Source organism: Terrapene carolina, unplaced genomic scaffold, assembly GCF_002925995.2.
Source record: "Terrapene carolina triunguis isolate 2854851 unplaced genomic scaffold, T_m_triunguis-2.0 Scaffold310, whole genome shotgun sequence".
Taxonomy (NCBI): Eukaryota; Metazoa; Chordata; order Testudines; family Emydidae; genus Terrapene; species Terrapene triunguis.
The window spans coordinates 3,455,625-3,482,024 of NW_020664661.1; the positions used below are offsets into that span (position 1 = coordinate 3,455,625).

General features: G+C 47.7%; 1 protein-coding gene and 1 pseudogene across 1 annotated transcript; one reads left to right on the forward strand and one right to left on the reverse strand.

The window, feature by feature from the left end:
* Positions 1 to 5,188, forward strand: part of LOC112119873 — a 26,627-nt pseudogene extending 21,439 nt beyond the window's left edge.
* Positions 5,189 to 10,171: 4,983 nt separating this feature from the next.
* On the reverse strand, positions 10,172 to 20,018 carry BLOC1S2 (biogenesis of lysosomal organelles complex 1 subunit 2). Its single transcript, XM_024218729.3, has 5 exons — positions 19,891 to 20,018; positions 18,170 to 18,286; positions 15,022 to 15,141; positions 12,280 to 12,384; positions 10,172 to 11,755 (listed from the first exon to the last, which is right to left on the reverse strand). Exons 1-5 carry the CDS (start codon positions 19,946 to 19,948, stop codon positions 11,724 to 11,726), a joined length of 432 nt encoding a protein of 143 aa, XP_024074497.1. The 5' UTR covers positions 19,949 to 20,018; the 3' UTR covers positions 10,172 to 11,723.
* Between the last annotated feature and the right edge of the window lie 6,382 nt (positions 20,019 to 26,400).

Sequence of the window (26,400 nt, forward strand, 5' to 3'; positions counted from 1 at the left end):
GGGGCAAATCTCTGGCTTCCCCTCAGCTGAAGCCTGGCCCTGCAAGAGTCAAAGCCAGTAGTCAGTGACTGCTGTATTCAGCGCTGAGTACTACAGAGCACTGTGCACCAGTTTGGAGTAGATCGTCACACACCAAATTGGTGGATATGAGTTACATGCCACCCTGCGTATCCGCTCTGGCACTCTGTGTCCAACTCCAGCCTGATGGCTTCCAGTTCTGAGCAATATTGCTCCTCCTTATATCCGACGAGAGGTTGCCACTGGTAAGTTGCTGGAGAAAGTGCATCCCAACTAAGCCTGCCGCTGCACAATGAAACCACCAGCTACGTGTTTGCCCTCACATTGCCCATTATAGTCTCATCTGCCACGCCAGGATGTTAGGGCAGAAACACTCTGGCGAGAGGAATGGATATCTGTTATAATCCCCAACCAGTCCCTCGTTGCTGACTGCACAATCTGCCCGCCTGATTTTGACCTGCCCTGTCGCCAATGGTCCCTGTTGAACAGGTTCTGGACCAGGCAAGGTCTCTGTGCAGCCAACCAGTATCGCTGGGGCCTTTGTGACAGCCCTTTGTGCAGCTGCGGCGCAACACAGATGATGACGCATGTTGTCGCTGAATGCCTGCTGACTAGGCTCAGCAGTGGGCTAAAAGAACTGCATCATGCTGCTAAAGATGCCATTGCTTGGTTAGACGACTATGCACACACTAAATAAAATAAGTGACTACTCTCTCCTTGCAGATAGCTGGAGACCAGGGTGTGTATGAGAATGAGCTGGTGGCAGACAGGGATGTGAGAACCTGGAGTCTGGGCTCCATCACCCGGGACAGCACTTTCAGGTAACTCTTGGGGCTGGTATCTCTGCCCCCTTCTGCCCTGCATCTCCAGAGCTGCCTCTGTCATGTGAGCCCTGCTCAGCTCATGGCAATAGCATGGGAGTGGTTCAGGGCCAGCTGTTCCTCCAGCCAGCTGTTACATGGCAGGTGCCAGGCACTGTACAGTGACTCTCCCCAGAACCCTGGGTTCTCACAACTCCTTTGGGGAAGACTCACCATGAGGAGTGAGGTGAATGGGGGCAAGTGTGAAGCCAGTCAATAAAGGGGATATTGGTTTGTAACCCTTTCCTGGGCTGGGGTGCAGGGAGGAAATGGAATGAACTCACCAGCCAGCATGTCCCTCTGCAGCCAGGCCTGGCATTGTAGCAACTCTGCATTCAGCCTCTGCTCAGGATTCCAGCCGTCTGGTCAGGTCCCTCATGCTCATTCCTTCTGTTGTAGGAGTCCGACATGCCAAAGCATCTGTCCCTGTGCTGGGTCACCTGCCCCAGCCCAGGTTCTGTAGTCACTTACTCTGCTCCCTGTTGGAGGTCTCCCATCCCCAGGAGAGGGGATAGGAAAGGGAACCAGGCCCACCCTCTGCTCTGGCTTCCAGCCCAGGAACCCTGGGGTCAAGCAGCTAACACTGTCTCCTTACAAGACCTTCCACTTCCTACCTTTGCCTGCCCACAGGTGCCTTTCCCAGGACTTCACCATTCACTCCTCTTTGGAAATCTGATTCCTTGTGAGGCTTCCTGCTGGGGAGCCTCCTCTTGGCAGTTCTAGGGCTCCCCTGGCACCTGCCTGGAACCCCAGCTGCTCTGTCTCCATGGGGCCAATCCCAAAGTAGAACTCCCTGTGGCAGCTCTCCTCAGTCGTTCCCTATTGCCCTGCAGTCCCTCATCTATAGGAACCACCCATGGGGTTCTCCCCAGATAGGACTAATCCTTAATTGCCTCTCCTCCAGGTGCCCATAATGGGGCAATTCAGCTCCCCTGAACCCTGTCCTTCCCCCTGTGGGGTTCATACCCCCATCCCCTCTGGTGCCCTTCCCCCCTCAATGCCTTCTCTGCAGTGCATGCCTGGCCTTGATCATCTCTCATCTTCTTGGCACTCACCACCAGGTTACATGTCCGCTGCAGCTACTCCATCAGTGGGAATTTCCTCCCCTTGAGTGTCCAGGTCTCCACCCTGCCCCCACCCCCTGCTGTGTCCCAGCCTGGCCCCCTGATGCTGGAGCTACGCATTGCTACAGGTAGGAGAGCTCCTTGGCGAGTGCTGTGGGGGAGCAGGGGCTCATTCTTACCTCCTTGGTGCAAGAATCTGGTCTCTGGCTTAGCTGCCCCTCCAGCCCAGATGAGGCCTTAAGACCCTGTGGAGTGGATCTAGGGAGGATGGGGGAGATAAGGCTGTGACTTGACTATCCTTTGCACTTTGATTTTAGGATGCAATTAACTTCTCTCTCAGCCGGAAGTGAGCTGTATCTGTCCTCAGTGTATGGAAAGGCAGCCCTGCTCCTGCATTGTGGGCCAGATCTAGCACAGTGGGAACACTGCCCCCTGAGCTGGGAATCCAGGCCCCCCTGAACAGCTTGTGGGTGTCAGCCCTGTATGAGGCACTAAGCTTCTCTACATGCATCTGATGCTGATCTGCAGTGACCCCTCTGTGCCCATCTCTGTTCCAGAGCAGAATTATGGCTCCTACTATACAGACCGAGATTACCCTGTGGTGAAGGTTCTGCAGGACCCCATCTACATGGAGGTCCGGATCCTTCAGAGAACTGACCCAGATCTGGTTCTGGTCCTGCACCACTGCTGGGCCACTCCCAGTGCCAACCCCCAGCAGCAGCCACAGTGGCCTATCCTGGTGGATGGGTGAGTGACTGGGGGTCCAGGGTGAGGGGTCTCTCTTTAGGCCTGGGGAGTGCAGGGCAACTTCTCACAGCTGCTCTTCCTCCCACCCCCCATTCCTAGGTGCCCGTATGCAGGAGACAACTACCGCACCCAGCTGGTGCCTGTGGGAGCCGCCTCGGGGCTGCAGTTGCCATCTCATCACCAGCGCTTCATCAGCACCTTCACCTTCGTGGAGTCTGCCTCCCAGCGGGCACTCACAGGGCCGGTATAGCTTCTCTTCAATGCTCGTCAGCTCCTGTAGCTCTGCTCCATTGGAACAGCAGCCCAGCCTCTTGTGTGCTGCTCAGAGTGGACATGAGACCTCGCCTACAGGGTCCTCAGACAAGCAGAAGGGGGCTTTGACCATTCATGCTGAAGCAAACCAACACCTCTGATGAATCATAACCAGCTAACGGCCAACTGGGGTTCTGTAGTTGGTGACTAGGGAGAGGCTGTGTTGTTGCAACTAGACTAGGACACTCTCTTCCTAGAGTCTGGGAAGAAGCGGCTCAAAAATGGAGCCTCTGCCACTCTTTGTAAATGGCAGGGCTGCAGGCCATGTGGAAAAGCCTTTAAAACTAACCTTTATCCCTGATTGGGTGTAGAAATACACTTGCCCTACAGCCTTGTCTCGAGGCTGGTTGCCCAGTGGGATCACAGGACTTGGAGTTGGAAACTATGGGACTGGTCACCTAAACCCACTTTCTAAGTTCCTCACTGGGACCTGGGGCAGACACTTATCCCCATGCTAAAGACTGACCTGCCTCAGGTCTCTTGAGGTGTCACAAATGTGAAGTATTTACTGACTGAGGAAGAATGCTATGCTAGAGCATGCTTCCCACAGCGGGTGGGGAAGCAATGTCAGATGCTGCTCATTCTAGAGCTGTGGTTCTCAACCTATTTACCATTGAGCTGCATCCGATACTACCTGTATGGCCCTGAGGATGTCACGTGGGCTGCAGCTCTGTGCTGACTGGGCCGCAGGTTGAGAACCATCTTTCTAGAGCTTTAAACTAGTATGTGAAGGAAAATGTCCCCAGCACTTGAGATGCTAGCAGATGCTTTATGGTAGTGGGAGTCTTGACCAAACTGCCTTGACTGTTCAGTATCAAATAGACTGAACCATCTTAGGGACTGATTTGTAAATTGGACTTGGGTGCTGTTGTCTTACTACTTGAAGTACGTGCTGCTGTCCCCACCTCTTAGCTCACACTGAGACCTCTGACTACTGCTTTGCTCTGTAGATGTGACATGTCGGGGAGAAACTCTCCTGCAATCTGTCTCCTAACCACCTGCTCTGTGTTTGCCAATATCTGCCTTTCAGGGAGCTCTTCCAAGTGCATTAGCTGCTCCCATTCCCATTGGGAGGTACACTATATTTCTAACCCTTTGGTTCTTTTTCCTGCCCTCCTCTCCAGAGTGGATGGCTGACAGCCTAAACACAATCCAGGCTTGTCTGTGACTTGACACTGAATCTCCTTCCCTTAGTGAGGGACAGCAGGGGGCCAGACTGCTGTGTTCACCTACTGACTGTGCTCCCAGAAGCCTTGGGGAGTAAAGTGCTGGGGTACAACAGCAGCCCCTAGTCTGTTTAGAGAACCCCCTGCAGCACTGCTCCTATAGCGAACGGCAAGAGCCTGATTCCTAACACCTGTCTTTCCTCTAGGTGTACCTGCACTGCAGTGCCTCCGTGTGCTTGCCCTCCAGGCTGGAGTCCTGCACCATCTCCTGCTCTGCTGGAGCCAGTAAGTGTACCAGTTCCGCTCTCTAGAGTGTGGGGATAAGGGCTTCTGCCAGGACTCCTGTACTCAATAGTGGATCTATAACAACCACTAGGGGCTGCTGATGCCTGGCTGAAAAGCAAGGCTGCTCTTTCAGGAGGCAAGTGGCCATTGGCCTGTACACAAGGCACTTCCACTAGGCAGGAGTTGCACAGACCTGCCAAAACTCTATTTTGGGGTCAGTTGTGATTTGGGCCTGGCATGACTTTAGGACTCTTAGGGTTGATGACACTTCACCCTTTCAAAGGGCAGTGATCGTGGCTAGCACCCTCTGAGGGTGCAGCAGATGAGACTTCTATGAAGTGCGAACGTGTCACTTCTGTTTGCTAGGCACTGCATTCTTAAGATAAGATCAGTGCAGCTGCCTCTTCAACTTGTCCAAACTTTGATCTTTATTGGAGAATGCGGGAGTAGGGTTGTGCATTGCAATCTTTGCTGCAGGGGATGCTAACTTACTTGTACTGTCTGGCAGTCTCCTCTGGGATGATGGGAACAAGTCACTCTGGGGCAGTGCTGTTTTGCATCTAAAACATGTTCCTCATGTATCTCTCAGGGGGTAGAAGGAGCTCTGAGCATCATCCAGAGACTGGCCTTTTCCCCCATCACCAGCAGGGGGCCTGTGTTTCTTCTCCAGGATGGTGTAGAAAGGAATGATGCTGTGCAGAGCTTTCGTGAGTACCACGGACCTGACCACTCCTAGAACTTAAGTCTCTCTACAAGGGCGCTTGGGTGCAGCCATAAATAACCCTGCCAGAGCTGCATCAGTTATAGGAATGTGACATCACCTTGGGCTCAGATGAGCACCAAGATGCACTACTCCTTGCCTGGCACTGATGTCCTTGCACTGGCCAACCTGCCAGTTGTAAGCATCTGAGTCTAGAACCTCCATCCCTAGGTGTCTGATGAACTTGGGCCAATACCAGGGTGGAGGATTGATCTTTACCCCATTCACCCCTCATCACCTTGGGAAGAGTTGGTGAAAACTCTCAGGTGGCTCTGTTGGCTCCTATAACACTCGAAATGTCAACTGCAACCCCAATTCAGATTATGGTAGCATCAGGAGGGCCCCAAAGTAAAACCTGCAATTGCTGCTCATTTTGGTCACTAACATGGCAATGAGAGGGGTTCATACTAATGAAGTATCTAGCTCTCATGCTCCCTCTGTTTAGATGTAGGTTATTTAATTAAAAAAATCAGGGATAGACCATAGACAGAACTATAGTTCAGGTACAAAACCACTTTACAAAGTAATATGCAACAAATTGCTATTTAAAGACACTTAGTCAGGAATAACACAGGCTCCAATCTCTAAACATTTCCCTTTTAATTCCAAACTAGATTATCCCCGTCCCTTCTTAAATTGGACACTGGGATCTGATCTAGTATACTCTCCTGACTCAACAAGGAGTACCTGTGGCACCTTAGGCTAACAAATTTATTTGGGCATAAGCTTTTGTGGGCTAAAACCCACTTTCAGACACATGGAGTGGAAAATACAGTAGGGAGATGTACTGTGTATGTATTTTATTTATATAGTATGAAAAGATGGGAGTTGCCTTAGCAAGTAGGGTGTCAGTTCTAATGAGACAATTCATTTAAAGTGGGATATTATCAACAGGAGGAAAAATCACTTTTGTAGTGGTAATCAGTGGTTCTAAAGCAGAAGTCAACAGGCTTCAGCATCCTGCTGTTTGCCTCAATACATTAGACTTGAGAAGATGAAAGGCCCATGACCACTGGGAGGGAGGCCAAATTTTCCAGAGATGTTCCAGCTAACAAACCATTGGGGAGAACTATCCCCTTTCAGATGTAAGCACAGGCTAAAGGCTCTGGGCTTCCAACCAAGGGAATCTGCAAGAGAGGCATCAAATGACTTTAATGTCCACTAGCTTAATATTTGGTGTGAAACAACTCTCCTCTACACCTAAAATCATGATGCACATATAGCTCCTTCCTCAATATGGGTAGGGCCTAATTTGAAGCAACAAAGGGGCTTCAGTTCTCCCATGCCCCTGCTTGCCTGTGTAGTTATACACTTCATCTCTCTAACAGGACTGCCCATGACTGCTGGAGCACCCAGGGTGCTAGCTGTTGCTGGTGTAGCACTTGCGGGAACCCTGCTCATGATACTTGTCTCTGCAATGTAGTGAGTACAAAGAAATGCAGCCTGAAATTACATTGCAATAAACACTTCAGACGTATCTGCCATCTTTGGGTCTCTCTGGTCAGCTGGGAGGCAGCTGCTGCTGGGGTGGGGCAGGCAAGGTCTCATACTCGACTGAATTGAGATCCCAACGTGTAGCCTTTGACAAGGTGAGTTTCTCTCCTTCCTGGTGCCTGAAATTTCCCTCTCAGTGCACATTAGAATGGTCTCCATTGAGGTGCATGACCAAGGCCACTACTAGCACCCAACTACACAAAGTGGTGGAACACCTGCTGCCTTGTCAGCATTCTGAACAGATTGCCTTGTCAGGCTTCACCTGGCTGTAGCCTCCTGCCTTGATTGTTAATGTACTTAGCATACAAGCAGGGGCATTTGTACCCCCTTGTGTGTGGGCATGGGCTCCCTTCGCTTTGGGCTTTAAAGACAAAACTTTCTGCCCCAGAAACTCTTCAATTGACAGGATCTGTCTCCACTAAAAAATGAAACCTTCAATTCTCCCCTCCTGGTACAAGGGACACTGCTTCAGTTACAGTGCCCTCAGGTTGCTATTGCATGGATCCCTGAAGCAGTCTTTCAGGGCAACCTGACAGGCCTTGTGGGAGCCCTGGGGAATTGTGAAGAGTCAGTCAAGTAGCAGTAACCTTTCCCAGTCCTTCTCTCAGCACAGAGGCCAGTGTTAACCTTCAGCTTTCTCCTGGCAGGGTGAAAGGCAGGCAGGGTGGTATGTGTCTAGCAGTGGTGGTAGTTGTAAAATTACTACACCACAAGAGCATGAAGCTCAAGAGGTGGAGTGCTACACTCATTTGGACTCCCAACAGCCTAGTGGGACTAAGGTCACCCCATGCCCTAGGATGAGTAACAGTTCCTGCAGAATGATGAATACTTCCCTCTGGGGACAGCTTGCTATGACCTTTCACCCCCAGGCCATCAGCCAAATGAATTCTCCTCCCTGCCTCAAAGGAGTGGCATACTACTTGCAAACACTTCCTGATCCGTTAATGACCAGTTAGACTTTCAACAAAAGTACTGGCTGTCTTACAGCTGCTGAGCTGTAAGAGCTCAGCTGGCTAAGGCCAAAGGTGGCACCCTCTCTTTGTGGCCTTCTCAAGAACTGTAAGAGAAGATGAAGAAATAGATCACTGAAGATAATCAGGCTAAGACTAAAATTGGATTACTTAGGTTGCAGTTTCAGTAGTCCAGACTCTCAGTGGGTATAAGCCACAAAGCTCCCCTGGAGTTGTAAGAACATCAGAGGAGTCTGGCTCTACCACTTCACAGGAGTTAGTAGGATACAGCCGATCTCAAAGCAGTGAGGGCAAAACAGGAATCTAGGGCAAGGGAAACTGAAGTTTTCCTCTGATAGGAAAACTGCAGGAGTATTTAAGAAGAAATGCCTTTAAAAATAAGAGCATCTACATCCTGCTATTATAGAAAACTGTCAAACTGCATATTGGTGTGTTCTCTGGGCCTATGTGCTGACAGAAAGGCAATGAGAACACTTTTCCCTGCTTAAACACAAGATGGCTTCCTTCTTCCATATGGGGGGACAATACTATAATGTTAATGACAGTGTAAAATGTATGCAACTTAAAGGGGAAAAGTGGGCATTCACCCACGAAAGCTTATGCTCCAATACATCTGTTAGTCTTAAAGGTGCCACAGGACTCTGTTGCTTTTTACAGATCCAGACTAACACGGCTACCCCTCTGATACTTAAAGGGGAAAGACTCCCTAGAACTGTCAAGCTATGGGGAATTGGTGAAATAGGTGTTTTTTTTTTTTTTTTTTTTTTGGAACCAACTCTTTCCTTTGAAAGATACTTACTCTTCAGCTCTACTTGTATTTTGCTGAGGGCGTAGGCCAGAACAAAGGGTGTTGCAGAAGCCATCCAGTCCCTTATCTCGAACTGAATTTTTCCATGGAACAAGGACTTGCCCAAAACCAGATGAGTGTAAGAATAGCCATACTGGGTCAGACAAAAGGTGCATCTAGCCCAGTATCCTGTCTTCCAACAGTGGCCAATGCCAGGTGCCCCAGAGGGAATGAACAGGACTGGTAATTATCAAGTGATCCATCCCCTATTTCCAACTTCTGGCAAACCAAGGCTAGGGACACCATCCCTACCCATCCTGGCTAATAGTCCCTGATGAACCTATCCTCAATTAACTTATCTAGGTTGTTTTTTGTTGTTGTTGAACCCTGTTAGTTTTGACCTTCACAACATCCTCTGGCAAGGAATTCTACAGGTTGACTCTGTTTGGGGTGGGGGGGGAACAAAACAAAACCTTTTTTGTTTTAAACCTGCTGCCTATTTCATTTAGTGACCCCCTAGTTCATGTTATGAGAAGGAGTAAATAGCACTTCCTTATGTACTTTCTCCACACTAGTCATGATTTTATAGAGCTTGATCATATCCCCCCTTAGTCATCCCTTTTCCAAGCTGAAAAGCCCCAGTCTTATTAATCTCTCCTCACATGGCAGCTGTTCCATACCCCTTATTTGTTGCCCCTTTCTGTACCTTTTCCAATTCCAATATCCTTTTTTTTTGAGATGGGGATGACCACATCTGTATGCAGTATTCAAGATGTGGACATAACAGGGATTTATGTAGAGGCAATATATTTTGTCTTCACTATCATTTTAGTAATTCGCAACATTGTTTACTTTTTTTGACTGCTACTGCACATTGAGTGGATGTTTTCAGAGAACTATCCACAATGACTCCAAGATCTCTCTTGAGTGGTAACAGCTAATTTAGATCCCATCATTTTATATGTACAGTTAGGATTGTTTTCCAACGTGCATTACTTTGCATTTATCAATATTGAATTTCATCTGCCATTTTTGTTGCCCAGTCACCCAGTTTTGAGATCCTTTTGTAGCTCTTCAGTCTGCCTGGGACTTAACTATCTTGAGTAGTTTTGTATCATCTGCAAATTTTGCCACCTAGATCACTTATGAATGTTAAATAGGACTGGTCCCAGTACAGACCCCTGGGGGACACCACTATTTACCCCTCTCCATGGTGAAAACTGACCATTTATTCCTACCCTTTGTTTCCTATCTTTTAACCAGTTACCAATCCATGAGGACCTTCCCTCTTATCCCATGACAGCTTACTTTGCTTAAGAGCCTTTGGTGAGGGACCTTGTCAAAGGCTTTCTGAAAATCTAAGTACACTATACCCAGTGGATCCCCCTTTGTCCACATGCTTTGTAGGGCATGTACACTTTCATTTAAGCTTTCATTTACAGTGCTGCTATAACAAATTTTAGCTCTGCAAAGTTAGAGAGCAAGCGTCCACTACTGCTGCTCACTGTTCATCCAGAAAGCAAGCTTCTCCCTCAACCTGAAACACCTTCAGGGCAAACTTCAGCATTCAGTTCCTAATCTGAAAGCTTATTTGTTTAAAAAAAAAAAAAATGCTCAAGATTGTCAACCTTTATCATATATAAAGAAATCCATCTGTAATAACTACAGTGAAATGCGTTTTTTTTTTTCTTTTTTCCCCATGGGAAATACTCAGCTAAGGTTGGGGAAATGCTCTTCTAGTATAATATCTTAGGGTAGCACACCAGGGCCTGAGACCTGATTGTGCTAAGTCCACAACCCTTCGATTAGTGTTAAACTGAATACAACTTAATTCTCCTTAATGGGGTACACATAGAAGACCAAGGATCAAATATTCTAAAGGGAGAAGTGTAACAAGAAATTGATAAATGTAGTAGAAAGACAAGTTTGTTATAGTTAGCCCCTCTTTTGATTGTCTGTGTGGGCATTCTCTTTTTGTCCTGAAGCTTAGTCTGCCCTCCAATACCACCTCACTAAAACTCATGAATTGCCAGATCTGGCTTTTACTTGTAATGTTCATATCCCATTGTTACAAATGTAACTACTTTATTTTCAGATAATGAGTCTTTGGTTCCTATCTCATACCTACACTATGTAGCAGTGACACCATAAATATTAACAGTGTCCCATCCATTGAAAGGTTGCTTTTTAGATAACTAAAAGGCAAATAAGTACCATAACTTGCAGAGAGGTCTATACAAATCATTTAGACAAGATACAATCTTCTAGTATTGGGAAATATCTCAATGAAACTGATTATGAATCACCACTTGTTTTCATAATGCAAGATCTTAGCTTTTCTAGCCCATTACATATTTATTTAAGGCTTGTCTACACATGGAGTTATTCTAGGATAAATTGTCAATTTATTCCAGAATAAGTGCCTTTTTCCAAATGTAGCTTAACTTAATCAACTTCCAAAGAATTTCATCAAAGTACAGAATTAGTCTTAAATATCATCTTCTCCTGTGATCTCTAAATCAAAATGACTGTTAGATGCTTCTGTTCTCAGCTACTTTAACAGGATAAACTTGCATAAAGCATGAGAAATCAGTTCTCAGAAACACAATCTGAGTTAGTTTCAAGACATTTGCGATAGAGAAAAGTTTAACTGTAAACCTATAACTATTATTCCCCTTTCAACAAGAAATCTAGATACCAAGACAAACTTAAGAGGATCCAAAACAATGCTCACACCTCTGAAAACAGATCTTTAGACAGTACAGATGGAAACACAATATTTATACTAGACACAGGGCTCTAAGTGAGGAAAAGGAAGCAGTGGAACAAGGGGAATTTCAGGTCCTCCAGCTGTAGAGGAGAATATAGTGTAGGCTATGGAGGAAATTTTCTACAAGGCCATAGGACATATGGAGCTCAGGAAGTATTAAATGTGAACACTGTCTTAGGGCAACTCATAAAAGCTCAGAGTAGATTTCAGCTTTTGACTACAGCTCAATAACAGAGGCAGTAAAAGAACAGGCTTCTGAGAAAAGGGAAGGTTTTCTAGCCTCAGAAGGAATATAGACACAGCAACATTACTAGTCTGATGTCTGCTACACTCAAGTCCTTAGCCAAGGCATCCCTCTGGCTACACGGCTCTTCCAGAATAACAGCTTGCATGTTTGGTGCAGTTCAAACCTTAGGAATTTGACAAGTCAATCTGAGTCATGACCCAATTCTCGTATCTTAGGAAAAAGCGTCCTTTTGTTGTAGAATGTCATCGTTTCTCCAGTTTTTTGTACTTTGCTTCTGCAGAAGAAAAGCAGAATGGTTGTTAGAACTGAGAGGAGGACTAAAGGCTCCAATCCTGTAAGCTGATGCGTAGTCTAGATTCCCCTTGACTTCAGAGTGACAAGAGGCACTTGAGACAGTTTTTCAAAGGTATTTAGGCACCTATAGTTGCAAATAGGTGCTTTTAAAAATACCACTCAGTACCTAACTCCCATGGAAATCAATGGAATTTATGCACATAACCTACTTAGGTGAAATTTTTAAGAGGACCTATCTGCATCTTTAGGCACCAGCTACCTGAGTGCCTTGCAGAATCAGGTGGTGGTAATAAGTATATTGCAACACTAATATACCCAAGTTCTAATACCCTTCTTGCTCTTCCCAGTATATTTCTATTACCCAGTTTCCTACATTCCATACTGCATTTTCAGAGTTCCAACACAGACTAGTTAAATCTCTATGAAAATTACTCCTGGTTTCTTCTATGTACATTGTACAATAGGCTATCCTGCTCAATAGTAACAATACAGGAACATGGTTACCAAGCTTTTTCGAATAGGCATCCAGCTTGTAGGCTGCCTGCTCAAGAGCTGCCACTTGCTCTTCAATTAGGTTGATTTGTTCCAGATACGGCTGAAGACCAGCATCTTAAAAAAAGGGGGGAAAACCAGACCAATCAATTCTTACTAATTCACTGAGAGGAAACAGTTCAGAGCTGAAACAAAGAGCTTCGCAGGACATTGTTTGGTCAGTATATTTTACGGATGACAAAAAGAACAAGTGTCTAGAGTTAAATTTTTATTTTATACTTAAAAATCTAACTATTCTCAACCTCACCACCAAAAAAAAATATACAGTGAGAATTAAATCAATACAAGTATCTTTTTAAATTCTTAATCAGTTTCTAATCAGCTGAAAGCAAATATACTAAGTATGTAGCCCAGTTATGAAAACGAAAGAAGAATCTATTTACTTCACTCACTGTACAGGCATTTTATTACCTATCGTATATAGCTTTATAAATGTATACAAGACAGACAGCTGCACAATGTTCATCACCAATTTTGCATGTAAATCCTAGAAATCTCCAGCTTTCAGCAGTAATCAAGCAGAATTGATTCATTATCTGTATGGATGTTGAATTGCAAAGCTTTACGGTGTTTGGAAAACAAGATCACATGTACATTTCATTGCCATAACCCATAGCTGTGATGGAAGGTATATAACTGACAGTTACACAAACACAGATTTTGAAAATCCACTAACGCTTCCTAGAAAGTCATCTCAATCTTAGAAAGAAACTTTCACTCTTACAGAAACAGGCACTGAATTAAAAAAAAAAAAATGAGGACTCTCCAAAGGTAGATAAGTACATATCCTGGGCTAAGTTCGCTCTAAGATGTGCAGCTGCCTATTAAGCCCAGCAGAGGGGCTCAGATCTGCAGCAGGGAGAGGTGCCCCAGTATGGAATTGCTGTGGTGGGGAGAGGCGCCTCTTCCCCTGGCCATGTGTTGCTGTGGCAAGAGAGGGCTGGGGGGAGTCCTCTCTCTTCCCACCATAGTCCCTGGGCAGCCTGCACCCCAAACCCCTCATCCCTGGCCCCACCCAAGTCCATACCCCCCTGCACTCCAACCCTCTGCCCCGGCCTCATCCCAGAGCCCTCACCCCCCCCCGACATGCCCCACCCCTGAGCCCCCTCCCACATTCCAAACCCCTTGGCCCCACCACATGAATTTTGTTATGTGCACCAATATGGAAGTGATGTGTCACACATCACCTCATATTGGTGCACATAAAATTCATTCTGCACATGGATGTAAAAAATTAGAGGGAACACTGATCCTGGGCCAGGATATTCACAATGATTAGGGTCCTACCAAATTCATGGCCATGAAAAACAAGTCAGACTGTGAAATCTGGTCTTTTGTGTGTTTTTACCCTAAACTATATACTGATTTCACGGAGGAGATCAGAGTTTCTCAAATTGGGGGTCATGACCCAAAAGGGAGTTGTGGGGGGGGGGGGGGGCACAAGGTTATTTTAGGGGGGATCATGGTATTGTCACCCTTGTTTCTCCGCTGCCTTCAGAGCTGGGTGGCCAGAGAGCAGCAGCTGTTGGCCAATTGCCCAGCTCTGAAGGCAGTGCCCTGCCAGCAGCAGCAGAGAAGTAAGGGTGGCAATGCCATACTATGCCACCCTTACTGCTGTGCTGCTGCCTTCAGAGCTGGGCGACCGGAGAATGGCAGCTGCTGACTGAGGGCCCAGCTCTGCAGGCAGCAGCGCAGAAGTAAGGATGGCAATACCATACTATGCCATCCTTACTTCTGTGCTGCTGCTGGTGACGGCTCTGCCTTCAGAGCTGGAGAGCGTTTGCTGGCTGGGAGCCCAGCTCTGAAGGCAGAGCCGTCACCAGCAGCAGCGCAGAAGTAAGGGTAGCAGAACCACACCCCCCCTACAATAACCTTGTGACCCCCACACAACTCCTTTTTGGGTCAGGACCCCACAATTACAACACTGTATTTAATTGCTGAATTTAATTTAGCTGAAATCATGAAGTTTAGTATTTTAAAAATCCTATGCCCATGAAATGGACCACGAATTTGGTAGGGCACTAACAATGATGACAGAAAGCGCCAATATGTCTAGAACAGTTTCCTTTAGGTTACAAATCACTATTTAACCTAATCACATCTTCCATTTTTTCCTTTACCTTCTCCTGTGCATAAACTAAGCAGCTAAAATAACTAGTTGAGACAATAATACTAAGGAAGGGCAAAGTATTTTGGTGGATTAAACCTCTTTATCCCCGTGCCACTGTTGATGTAGATAAATATTATTGTCCCTAATGTACAGATGGGGACAGTGATGGACACAGCTTATGGACCTGAACAAACTCTCCCTCAAAGTTAGTGGAGTCTTTCCATTGACTTTAAGTTGGATCAGACACTAACCTGCCCAACGCCACAGTGGGACTCTGACAGAGCTGGGAATACAACCCAGGGTTCCTGGCTTCACTTCTGCTAACTAATCACAAAACCATCCTTCGTCTCCCATACAAAAGCAAAGGGAGAAGGATTAGTACTATTCAGGGAGCTCCATTCATTTAACCATCAGCTTCCAATGAAACTTATTCTACACTTATCACATATTCTAGGCACATACAGCCTTTACAGAGTCTTCTCTCCTTCGAAAGTTAATGGGAATTTGAACTATTGGCCCCTAGATGCTTCGTTTACTGTGTAACATCCATTTACTAGAGTCATTCCTGACTCGTTTTTACTTACATTTTTGATTTAGGTCCTTCAGGTTTCGACTAATGTTTACAGCAATATCTTTCATTTCCAGATATTTCAAGCTAGTCAGCTTGTTCATATTTTCCAGGAGTTTGTAGTCTTCACTGGTGGCTTTAGAAAAAAGAGAAAATATTTACACCTTTATAAAAACAACTAGCAGAGTTTGGAATCTACGTGCGCACTGTTCAGAGCTGAAGAGTTCAAGGTGACAGCTGATTATAGCTTAGAATATCTCATTCAATAATATGGCTCTTAGCAAGATGCTCCCTAAAAACGAGGAGATCAAATATTGCAGATTGGAATATCAGATGGACTCAAGAATAAATATGTAGCATATTCAGTAAAAAACATGGGCTTATTTTATACATTTCTACAATACCTATCATTCTGGCAGAAAAAAGTTTCTATTTACAAAGCTAAAGGTCTTGATCCTGAAAGTTGATCTGCATGCAGGAACACAAAGCCCCACAGAAGTCAATGGGGCTTCATATAGGGATGGTGGTCTGCCTGAATTAGGGTGACCAGATGTCCCGTTTTTAAAGGGACAGTCCCGTTTTTTGGGACTTTTTCTTATATAGGTGTCTATTACTCCCCACCCCTGTCCAGTTTTTTCACAGTTGCTATCTGGTTACCCTAGCCTGAATGCAACAGCCTGCAGGATCAGGGCTTAAGACACCAGCCAGCTCATTACACTGTTTGTGGTTTTGCATTTTTGTAGAGAAAAATAATAAGAGAAAAATTAAGCTGAAAAAAGTTGGAAAACATAAGAGGTAAGACTTCTGTGTTAACCTTACCTCTGTTGGTTCACATATAGGCTTTGATTTAACAGAGCACCATTAGAAAGGAAGGATGGTCCAGTAGTTAGAGCATTAGCCTAGGACTCGGGGGATCGGGGTCCCTGCTCTGCCATGAACTTCCTATACGACATTAGGCAAGTCACTTAGTCTCTCTACGTTTCAATTCCCTAGTTGCAAAATGGGGATAATAGCTACCTAACCTCACAGGGGTCCTGGGAGGAAAATACAAAAAAAAATAGTGAGGTGCTCAGATACTACAGGAATGGGGGCCAGATAAGTCCCTAAGATAGACAGAGGTGTTTAAGTGCCTTATTGAGTCAGGGCCACAGGCAGTATGAAATGACAGAGGTTCTTTCAAAGTCTGCTGATGTGATATACTTTGGACAAAATGGGTGGCTTGCCAACAACATGCCACCAGGCTATTTGTGGCTTAACAACTTTAGCACAAATGCAATTTACATAAAGTTGCCGGTGCTACAGAGCCAACACCCTGAACCAGCAATTTCTATCCTCTCAACTGCAGCTAATGAGAACAGTAACCCATTTCAGCATGCTTCATGGGATGTTGGCTCTGCCGCATACACACAGTACTTGTTCCATTCAGTAACATGGAGCAGCTGTAGAGATCCCTATAACAGAGTGAGCCGCCAACTGAGCACCCCCTTGTTGTCAAAGATCATTTCATGGAACCTGTCTCTGTCACTCCTGCTTCAGGGGCCTCTTAAATAAACTCCACACCTCTAGTCCAAAGGTAATGTAAGCACTCCCCTTCTTGAGTCCAATTTATTCAGTCCTCTCGGTACACACTGGCACTTCAGGCCCCAACCCCAGTTCAGTGTCTCTCTTCCCCTTAGCTAGGGAATCCCCAGCCCTCTTTCCTGGAGCTGTGTCCCCATTCGGTGACCACTCTCAGGCTTTACCTAGCTGGAGCTCAGCCTTCTAGCTTTGACTTCCAAACTCCCCTGATGTCAGGGTCTTTCTCCTGCCTTAGCAGGCTACTCCTAGTTGGGGTGACCTTGATTTCAGTCTTCCCTGCAGGAGCCCTTCCCAGGTAGTCTTTGCTGCAGCTTCCTGCTGTTCTTAAAGGGGACAGCTGTGGTTCCATTACATGGCCTTTACTTCCCCCACCTATGGACGTGAGTTATACTTGTCACAGGAGAATGGCAGCCCAGCTCAGTTCCAAAGTCAGCTTTGGTCCAAGTCATGAAGCTACAGCATGTTTATAGGTCCCTCTTGCTCTACATCTGTTCCCTCCCCACTGAGGGCTTGTCTATGTGAACACTTAGGACCAGCCTACATTACAATATTAAGTGGACCTAAATTATGTTGACATACAGCCACCGCAGTAATTAAATCGCTTTTGCATGTCCACACTACGCTCCTTGTGTTGGCAGTGCACGTCCTCACCAGGAGCGCTTGTACCGATTTGACTGTCAGCATGGGGCATTGTGGGATAGCTTTCGAAAGGCAGCAACAGTCGATGTAAGCAACGCAGTGTCTACACTGACACTGCATCGACCTAACTACATCGACCTAAGCGCTATGCCTCTTGTGGAGGTGGAGTTATTAAGTCGGTGAAGTGGGCGAGTTACATCAGTAGGAGCTACATTTTAGCATAGATGCGTACAGAGTTAGGGAATAGATTAAAGCACACTAGGGAACTTTTAGCACGTGGCAGCAGTGTCCATGCAGGCACTTAGTGCATGGCAGGCTACAGAGAAATAGATTTACACCTCACCTTGCCACAAATTAAGTGTTCGTACAGACAAGCTCTCAGAAGAAGAAATAGTTAACCTGATTCAGTACCACACTAAAAACTTTTTGAAAGATAAAAAGGCACATCAATCTGGGGTCCTCTTTAGCTTTTCATTCAGATGCTCTGATGTTCTATCTCAACACATGATCCAAGTGGCAGCCATCTAACTGCCCGCTGACAGCTGACATGCGTTAACAGTTCGCTAGAGCACTTTGATCTCGTCCTCTTTGAAATGGGCCTAGCTCAAAGAACATTAATGAACTATTAATGCACATCAGCAGGGTGCATGTAGACAGTTAGATTGGGGCAGGCTAGTGCAAGGTGGATTCACACCCCAGCTTGCCATGGTCTAATTGCTTGTGTACATAAAACCACCAAATTATATTAAGGCCACTTTAATTCTGCCCACGCAGGGGCTGAATGCAGTTTAACTAATCCCCTTTTAATTCACACCTTAATTAATTCAGATTACTTTTCCTGAGTGTCCCTGTGTAGACAAGCCCTAAAACACTAAGCAGCATATTTCTTTTTTTAAACAGTTTATTTCCATGCTAGCCAGGTTTGTTAGTTTCACAGTTTGCCTTACCTGTCAGTTCACCTGTTAAGTAAGTGGCCATTTTGTTAAACATATCCTTACAAAGCTCATTGATATCTGCTTCTGCTGGTTCCTTAGCTTCCTCCGCTGTCTCCACAGCAGGATCCTCTAATCAGGTTATAAATGAACAGTACAGAGGTAAGGGAAAATTAGTCAAATATTGAAGTACACAAAAGATTGTAAAAACAACACAGATCTTTTTGTTACATTTATTTTCAACATAGGGTATACATTTTAGATTAATAAACAATTAACCCACAAAGTTATCTGTAAAATAGCATAAAGTTGATTTAACAGCTTGATTTTAAATCAATAAATATTTTATCTATTTCAGGGGTAGGCCTCTCCAGTTTACCTTATTATTACAAAGGCAAAAATTAACCTTGGCAAAGATTAGATGATGTGAAGACAATGATTTCAGGAAAGATCTTTGAGTCTGATCATTTCTATTGGCTGTGCCTACTGTCATTTTTTTTCATCTTTGATCACTGATAGAGAACAGTTCTCAATGTCCCCTTCAGAAGGTGCTGCAACAGTCCCCCAGTCCTGTCCACTAAACTTTTTCTTCTCCTTCAAATCCCTTTGTAACATTCTTCCTGTTCTTCCCACAAATAATCTCTCCACTGCTTCATTGGAGTAGTTTTCTTCTGCTCTGTATTTGCTTGTATTTTCTTTACATGGCTTGATCCTGAGATATGCCCAAGCACCCATAACTCTAACTGACTTACCTAGGGGCTGAGGGCACTTAGCAACTCCTGGAAGAGCTTGGCATACTGCAGGATCAAGCCCATAGGCAATATGCATTTTGGAGCAGGGAACCAGACTTACTCTATGTTTGGAATAGTGTGATGATAATTTGCATGCTATATAAGCGGTTAGTAAGCATCAGTTCCTTCTGCGAAAAACTGATAGTCTTATTAGCCTGGAATAGCTTTTCATGACAAAACCATAGGCTGCCCATCTAAGTGAAAACATTTTCCTCTCCCTCTTGATGCTTCATCCTTCTCAGTGTCATTGTAAGCAAGGAATATTTGCCAAATAAAGGCTGCAGCAAGTCACATGTGAGACACAGAGAGAAACAGCACCAGCTGCCTGTGACAGAAGACTGGCGCCATCACTCACTTCTGGAAGGTTTAACATTGTGTATGACAGTGGGTGCGCGGCGTGTGGGGAATAAGACTAACTCAGCCTAGTGAAGGACAATCAGCCAAGCCAGCACCGCAGCCCATCACCGTTGAAACAACCCCTGCTCGGTTAGGGGATGGAAACCCTGGACTTTGGCCACAGAGCAATGCCACCCAGTTGGCTCACACCTGCCACAGGTGACGGGTGAACTGAGAGCTCTGGGTGGGGGGGGTGCCCCGTTCCCACGCCAGGAGTCACTAAGGCCAATGGACAAATGCGGGTCCCTTTGGGATGGGAGCTCTGGCCCCTCTCGTAGCCTGGGGGTGCGGGGGGACCAGACCCCAACTCTGCGGGGTCTCCTGGGGCAGGGGCCGAACCCCTGAGACCCCTCCTAGGGCAAGAGCACCAGCCTGCCAGGGGCTCCGCTCAGGGGCTAGAGGCCAGCTGGGCCCAGGGCCCCCTTGGGAGGTGGGGGCACATTAGCAGCGCGGCACCCGGGGGTCACAGCTCCAGGCCCCCAGCTTGGGGCGGGGTCTCAGGTCGGGGAGGGGGCGCGGGTCTTAGGCTCCCCCCGGCCTCTCCCTTACGTTTGGCTACTTGCACCCGGGCCTCCGGCGGACCCTCGGCAGCGGCGGCGGTTGCCATGACGACAGGCCCCCCTCCGATAGACAAATCCCGGCAGCTTCCGCGTTCCCCCGAACTCGCCGAGCGCGGCCCCGCCCCTGCTCCCTACTGCGCAGGCGCGGGAGCATAGCGCTTGCGCACAGACACGGCTGTCACACGTCCTTCTGCGCACGTGGGTGGCACTGGCGACCGGAGGGGCCCTGGTTGTCCTGGGCGGGGCCTCAGGTGCCGGGAGCCTAGTCCCCCGTGCCGGGGATGCTAATGTCCCCCTGGTGTGAGGGGGATGTGGTAGGGCAACCCTCCTGCCAGACCATTTTAAAACCACCGAAAGCTTTATTTCCATTCCCTATGGGGCTCACCCCGAAGAAAGCTCCATCTCATGCTGGTGGAGGGAACCACGCTGCTGGCTGTGGTCCTTCAACAACCCTGGCGGTGCCCTAATGCCCAGCTTAGATGGAGGCGCGGTTGATGTGACACTTGGCGGTGTTAAAACCATCACCAACCAGGCTCTACTGACCTTTTTCTACCCACCTGTACAGCACCTAGCACAATGACTGATCTCAGTTGGGGCCAGATGGTAATATAAATAGCTGTGAACATGTTAATTAATGCCCCTGTAATACTAATGTTGGGGTCCACTAGGCATAGCTACCAGGTAACTCGGGAGAGCGGAAGGCCAAAGTGCCGATGAAGCTCTTTTGCTCTGGGCCTATCTGAAACCCCAAACTCCATCTTGTGAACTCTCGCCTACTTCTGTGCTCACTGCTTACATGCTTTGTAGCATGCTGAAGCAGAAATGTAAGGGTCAGCTTTTCTCTAGCATACAGCTGCTGTTTTGCTCAGGCTGCTGTAAACAGGCCTTGCAAGGCCAAAAGATAAGCAGACGAATGGGAACTTTTCTAATTGTAACTGCTAGAGGAGGGAGGGTGGGGGGAGTAAGAGGGAGTAATAGAACAAAGGCTTACACAGAAATAGTTTGGAGTATAAAAGGTAAAAGTTGTTTGTATTTGTTGCACTGGATTTGAGACATGCGCGTCTCCTAGTGCCATTTCAGAGCTCTGAAATAAACTTGGCTTGCTTTCTCCCCTCGGTGTCTTCATTGGTGCTAAGCACACCGGGCCACGGACCATTGTTGTCCGCCTCGAGCCCTTGAGCGGCCAACAGTTTTGGCGTCCCTGGGTGGGCTCGAGGCTGAAATTTAGCCTTGCCCGGATCCCTCCTGGTGACCGACGGATTACGGCGACGACCGACGCCCAGAGCTCACCGGTGACTTCATCGGGGGCCTTGGCAGAGACGTGATTTGCTCGACCCTGGAGGGCACAACGGTGCAACGCACACAGACAGTGGAGAAGCAGCTGCGGGCGACTGTGGGGAACCGGTCCCGTGGATAGGGCGACGGTGCAGAACCGGACCCTTGGATAAGGTAGGAACAGTCCAGTGGGGACTTTATCTGTTTTGACCTGGGGACGCCCAGTGTCTCCCTAGAGTATGGGGTAGGGGCAGAGTACTGCAGGCAGGGCAAGGTGTACGCCCTTAGAATGCATTCTGGTGAACTGGAAAGTGTTTGGATCGGATCCGTTAATTAAAAGTAAACTGAAAAGATTCTGTACAGTAGACTGGCCTCAATATCAGCTAGAGGACCAGGAAAGGTGGCCACCGGAGGGATCACTTAATTATAATACGATCCTTCAATTGCTTTTGTTTTGTCAGCGTACGGGTAAATGGAATGAACATATGTATGTACAGTTGTTTATGTTGTTAAGAAATAGGTCAGATCTTTTGCAAAGGTGTAATTTGACTCCGACAGGTTCGGTAGTAACTACTGTTAGTCCCCAGAACCCTTCCCCGGTTGTGATGACAGAGTCGGTGTCCCCTTCGGCTCCAACACCCCCACCATATAAAGACAGGGTGCCTCAGGTCCCAGAGATTGCCCCCTAGGTGGGATTCTATCCATTGATTACTGAGACTCGGATAGCCCGTACTGGAACAGATAATCGCCCAGCCACTACAATGCAGGTTTATACCCATGTGCCTTTTAACCCAGTGGACCTAGCAGCCTTTAAGGCACAGGCAGGGGAATTCTCTACGAATCCAAGCAAGTTTATCTCGGTCTTTGAAGGGTGTCTGGCTAGCCATAAGCCTGACTGGGATGACTGTAATATCCTTATGCGGACCCTGCTGTCTGAGGTGGAGCGTAATCAGGTTGTGTCTAAGGCACGGGAGGAGGCACAGCTTAGACATGAGGCAAACGCAGCAAACGTCCCTGTTGCTGCAGTCCAGGTCCCTACAGCAGACCCCCGGTGGAATCCCAACGTGCCGGCGGATCTCACCCGTCTCACTGTATACAAGGAGCTCCTGTTACATGGTCTCCGACACTCAGCTGTCCGAAATAACAATTGGGTTAAGCCGTATGAGCTAGTACAGGAGCCAAAAGAGAGTCCGGTTGCTTTTCTGCAGCATATTCGGGATACCATCAGGCAAACTACTAATGCAAACCCTGATGATCAGGCTACTGAGGCAATTATAAAGGGTATCTTTACCAGCCGTGCTGCCCCTGATATTAAAAGGAAACTGCAGAAAAAGGAGGATTTGATGGGCATGACAATAGCACAGATTCTGGAAACTGCAAACAGGGCTTACAGCCTTAGGGAGGGAGAAAAGGAAAAGAGGCAAGTGAAAATGATGGTTGCAGCAGTACAGGCTGGTGGCAGGGGAAGATTTCAGGAAGGTGGAAGGAGCCGGGGAATGAGAGGACGTGGACGTGGGCGCCCTGGCTTACAGGAAAGGCGACTGGGTCGCAACCAGTGTGCCATATGCCGAAAGGAGGGACATTGGAAAAATGAGTGCCCCGAAAGGGAAGGTACCCCTATGATGGCAGCGGAGGATCAAGAATAGGGGTGTCAGGGGAGACGGACTATCCTGCCCCCGGAACCCCGAGTAAAAATGCGGGTGGGAGATTTGAACATAGACTTTTTAATAGACTCTGGAGCTGCACGAACTGCTGTAAACCAACCCCTTCAGCTGCCTGTGGCAGATTCCCTCACTGTGGTGGGAGCCACAAGGAAAGGAACTAAATGCCCAGTATATGCCCCAGCGGTATGTGCTTTGGGAAACAGAACTCTATCTCACAAACTGGTTTACCTCCCCGATTGTCCAACGCCACTATTAGGACGGGACCTGCTTTGTCGCTTAGGTGCCACCCTGCATTTCACTCACCTTACCCCCAGAGAATGCCTGGATAATGACACTTGCAATTGAGCCCTCAGCTATGCAAGCCCCAGAGTGGAGTCAGTGGGAGAAGCGGGTTTTTCCTCTGGTATGGGCATCAGGGATCCCAGGAAAGGCAGCCCATCATACTCCTATTACTGTTCAGTTCTTGCCAGGAAAAGGTCCGGTGCGAATCAAGCAGTATCCGATCGAAAGGGAAGCCAGAGAGGGACTGCAGGAGACTATAGACCAGTTCCTAAAGTGCGGGGTACTTCGAGAATGCCAGTCAGCTTGGAACACTCCTATCTTGCCTGTACAAAAGCCCAATGGCACATACCGGCTAGTCCAGGACCTGAGAGCAGTTAATGAGCGGGTTAAGACTCTGCACCCCCTTGTTCCAAATCCGTATACATTGTTGGCCTCTATAGGGGGGCAGTACACCCATTTTTCGGTCCTGGATTTAAAGGATGCTTTCTTCACGATTCCGGTTGACCCCCAGTCTCAGGAGATTTTCTCCTTCGAGTGGGAGGACAAAAGGAGGGTTAGAAAGCAGCTTTGCTGGACAGTGCTGGCCCAGGGATTTAAAAATTCCCCCACCCTTTTCAGCCAGGCCCTGGCTAGAGACTTGGAGGAGTGGGACAACGAGGACAAAGTCCTCCTCCTGCAATATGTGGATGACTTGTTAATTGCTGCTGTGGGTCTAACCTCTTGCCTTAAAGCCACTGTGAGCCTCCTGAACTTTGTTGGACTCCGAGGATATCGAGTAGCACAGAGTAAGGCTCAGATTGCTCCCCCAGTGGATGGAATCTGACAACGGAACACACTTCACATCCCAGGTCGTTCAGAAGATATCCGATGCCCTACAGATCCCCTGGAAGCTCCACACGCCATGGCGACCGCAGGCCAGTGGGGTAGTGGAGCGTACAAATCAGACTCTTAAGCGGCACCTCTCAAAGGTTTGCCAAGAGGCTTCCCTTAAGTGGCCTGATGCTTTGCCCCTTGTTTTGCTCCGCATTCGTGCTCTCCCAAAGGGCAGGTTAGGGCTCAGTCCCTTCGAGATTATGTTTGGAAGGGCATGGCCTATGAATGGTACACCGGTTCTGGCAGGGGAGTGGGAAATGGGGTGTGGCTTCTTATCTCAGTACATGTGCTCTCTGTCTGCTGTTCTTTGTTCTCTCCACAGGTATACCAAAGATTTGCAGCCTCTCCCGCTGGATGCCCCGATCCACTCCTTGCAGCCAGGCGATTCCGTACTCGTTCGGACTTGGAAGGACGAGCCTCTCCAAGGCCTGGTCTACACTAGGAGTTTATGTCGAATTTAGCGCTGTTACATCGAATTAACTCTGCACCCGTCCACACCACGAAGCTATTTAGTTCGACATAGAGGTCTCTTAAATTCGACTTCTGTACTCCTCCCCAACGAGGGGAGTAGCGCTAAATTCGACATGGCCATGTCGAATTAGGCTAGGTGTGGATGGAAATCGATGCTAATAGCTCCGGGAGCTATCCCACAGTGCACCACTCTGTTGACGCTCTGGACAGCAGTCCGAGCTCGGATGCTCTGACCAGCCACACAGGAAAAGCCCCGGGAAAATTTGAATTCCTTTTCCTGTCTGGGCAGTTTGAATCTCATTTCCTGTTTGGACATCGTGGCGAGCTCAGCAGCACTGGCAACGATGCAGAGCTCTCCAGCAGAGATGGCCCTGCAATCTCAGACTAGAAAGAGGGCCCCAGCATGGACTGATTGGGAAGTCTTGGATCTGATCGCTGTGTGGGGCAATGAGTCTGTGCTTTCCGAGCTGCGCTCCACAAGACGGAATGCAAAGATCTATGAGAAGATCTCTAAAGCCATGGCAGAGAGAGGATACAGCCGGGATGCAACGCAGTGCTGCGTGAAAATCAAGGAGCTGAGGCAAGGCTACCAGAAGACCAAAGAGGCAAACGGACGCTCCGGATCCCAGCCCCAGACATCCCGTTTCTACGAGGCACTGCATTCCATCCTAGGTGCGGCCGCCACCACTACCCCACCAGTGACCGTGGACTCTGAGGATGGGATATTGTCGACGGCTGGTTCCTCGGACATGGTAGCGGACGGGGAAGATGAGGAAGGAGATGAGGAGGACGAGGCAGTCGACAGCGCTTACAACGCTGATTTCCCCGACAGCCAGGATCTCTTCATCACACTTACAGAGATCCCCTACCAACCGTCCCCAGCCGTTAACCCGGACACAGAATCAGGGGAAGGATCAGCCAGTAAGTGTTTTAAACATGTAAACATTTATTTTTAACAGAACAGGAATATTAAGAATGGGTTTTTCATGATTACTTTGCCCTAGGCGCTTAACTGTTCACTCCCTGGCAGTACAACTACTTAAAAAAATCAAACAATGTCCGGTGTAGCATGATTGTTCTGCCCAAGCAGTTCTACTGTTTAGTCCCTGCCAGTGCAGCTACAGTAAAATCCAGTCTATATGTCCGGGGATAGAGCTGAAATCCTCCATTGACATCTCCACGAAGCTCTCCTGGAGGTAATTGGAAAGCCTTTGCATCAGGTTCCTGGGGAGAGCGGCCTTATTGGGTCCTCCGTAGTAGGAAACATTTCCGCGCCAGGAGAGAAGCAAGTACTCCGGGATCATTGCCCTGCAGAGCATGGTGGCATACGGCCCTGGTCTTTGCAGGCTTTCCCGAAGCATCCTTTCTTTTTCCGTCTCGGAAATCCTCATCAGAGTGATGTCGCTCATGATGACCTGCTTTGAATTAGGTAGGGGAATGTTAGTATTGGGACTGCTTGCCTGTTCCTTTACAGAACTGTAACCGGCGGTTTACAGCCACGCGGTGGAGGCGGGAGAGGGGCAGCATACAGGGATCTTTCCCTGGGACAGCCGCGAAGGGGTGGGACAGGGGCAGAGTTCATGCTTGCCGGATTGCTGGCAGCAGGGACTGGCATTGCTTTCAATGTGAAAGGAGGCCAGTGAAACTATCAAAGTTTTAAGCAGCCACAAGTCTACGGCTTACCATGTCGGCCTGCTACACAAATTCCGGTGTCCTGCCCCGCTTCTCTGATCTGCACTGCAAGACCCCAGGCACTGAATGCGAGGGCCGAAAATTCGACCTTGTCCTGAGTGCTCATGTGATAGGTGCTGTGCATGGTCTTGTTCACAGAGAAAGACTATGTTCTTTGTTCACAACGAAATTTATCTTTCTGAGGAATTCACTCCCTTTTTCCCATTCCCACAGCTGCGAATGTATCACAACCTAGCCTGGCA

Coding starts and splice junctions, on each gene's coding strand:
- BLOC1S2 (XM_024218729.3), bottom strand. CDS start 19,948: ATGGCAACCGCCGCCGCTGCCGAGGGTCCGCCGGAGGCCCGGGTGCAA. Junction 18,287..19,890: donor CCGGGTGCAAGTAGCCAAAC/GTAAGGGAGAGG, acceptor TAACCTGATTAG/AGGATCCTGCTGTGGAGACA. Junction 15,142..18,169: donor CTTAACAGGTGAACTGACAG/GTAAGGCAAACT, acceptor TTTTTTCTAAAG/CCACCAGTGAAGACTACAAA.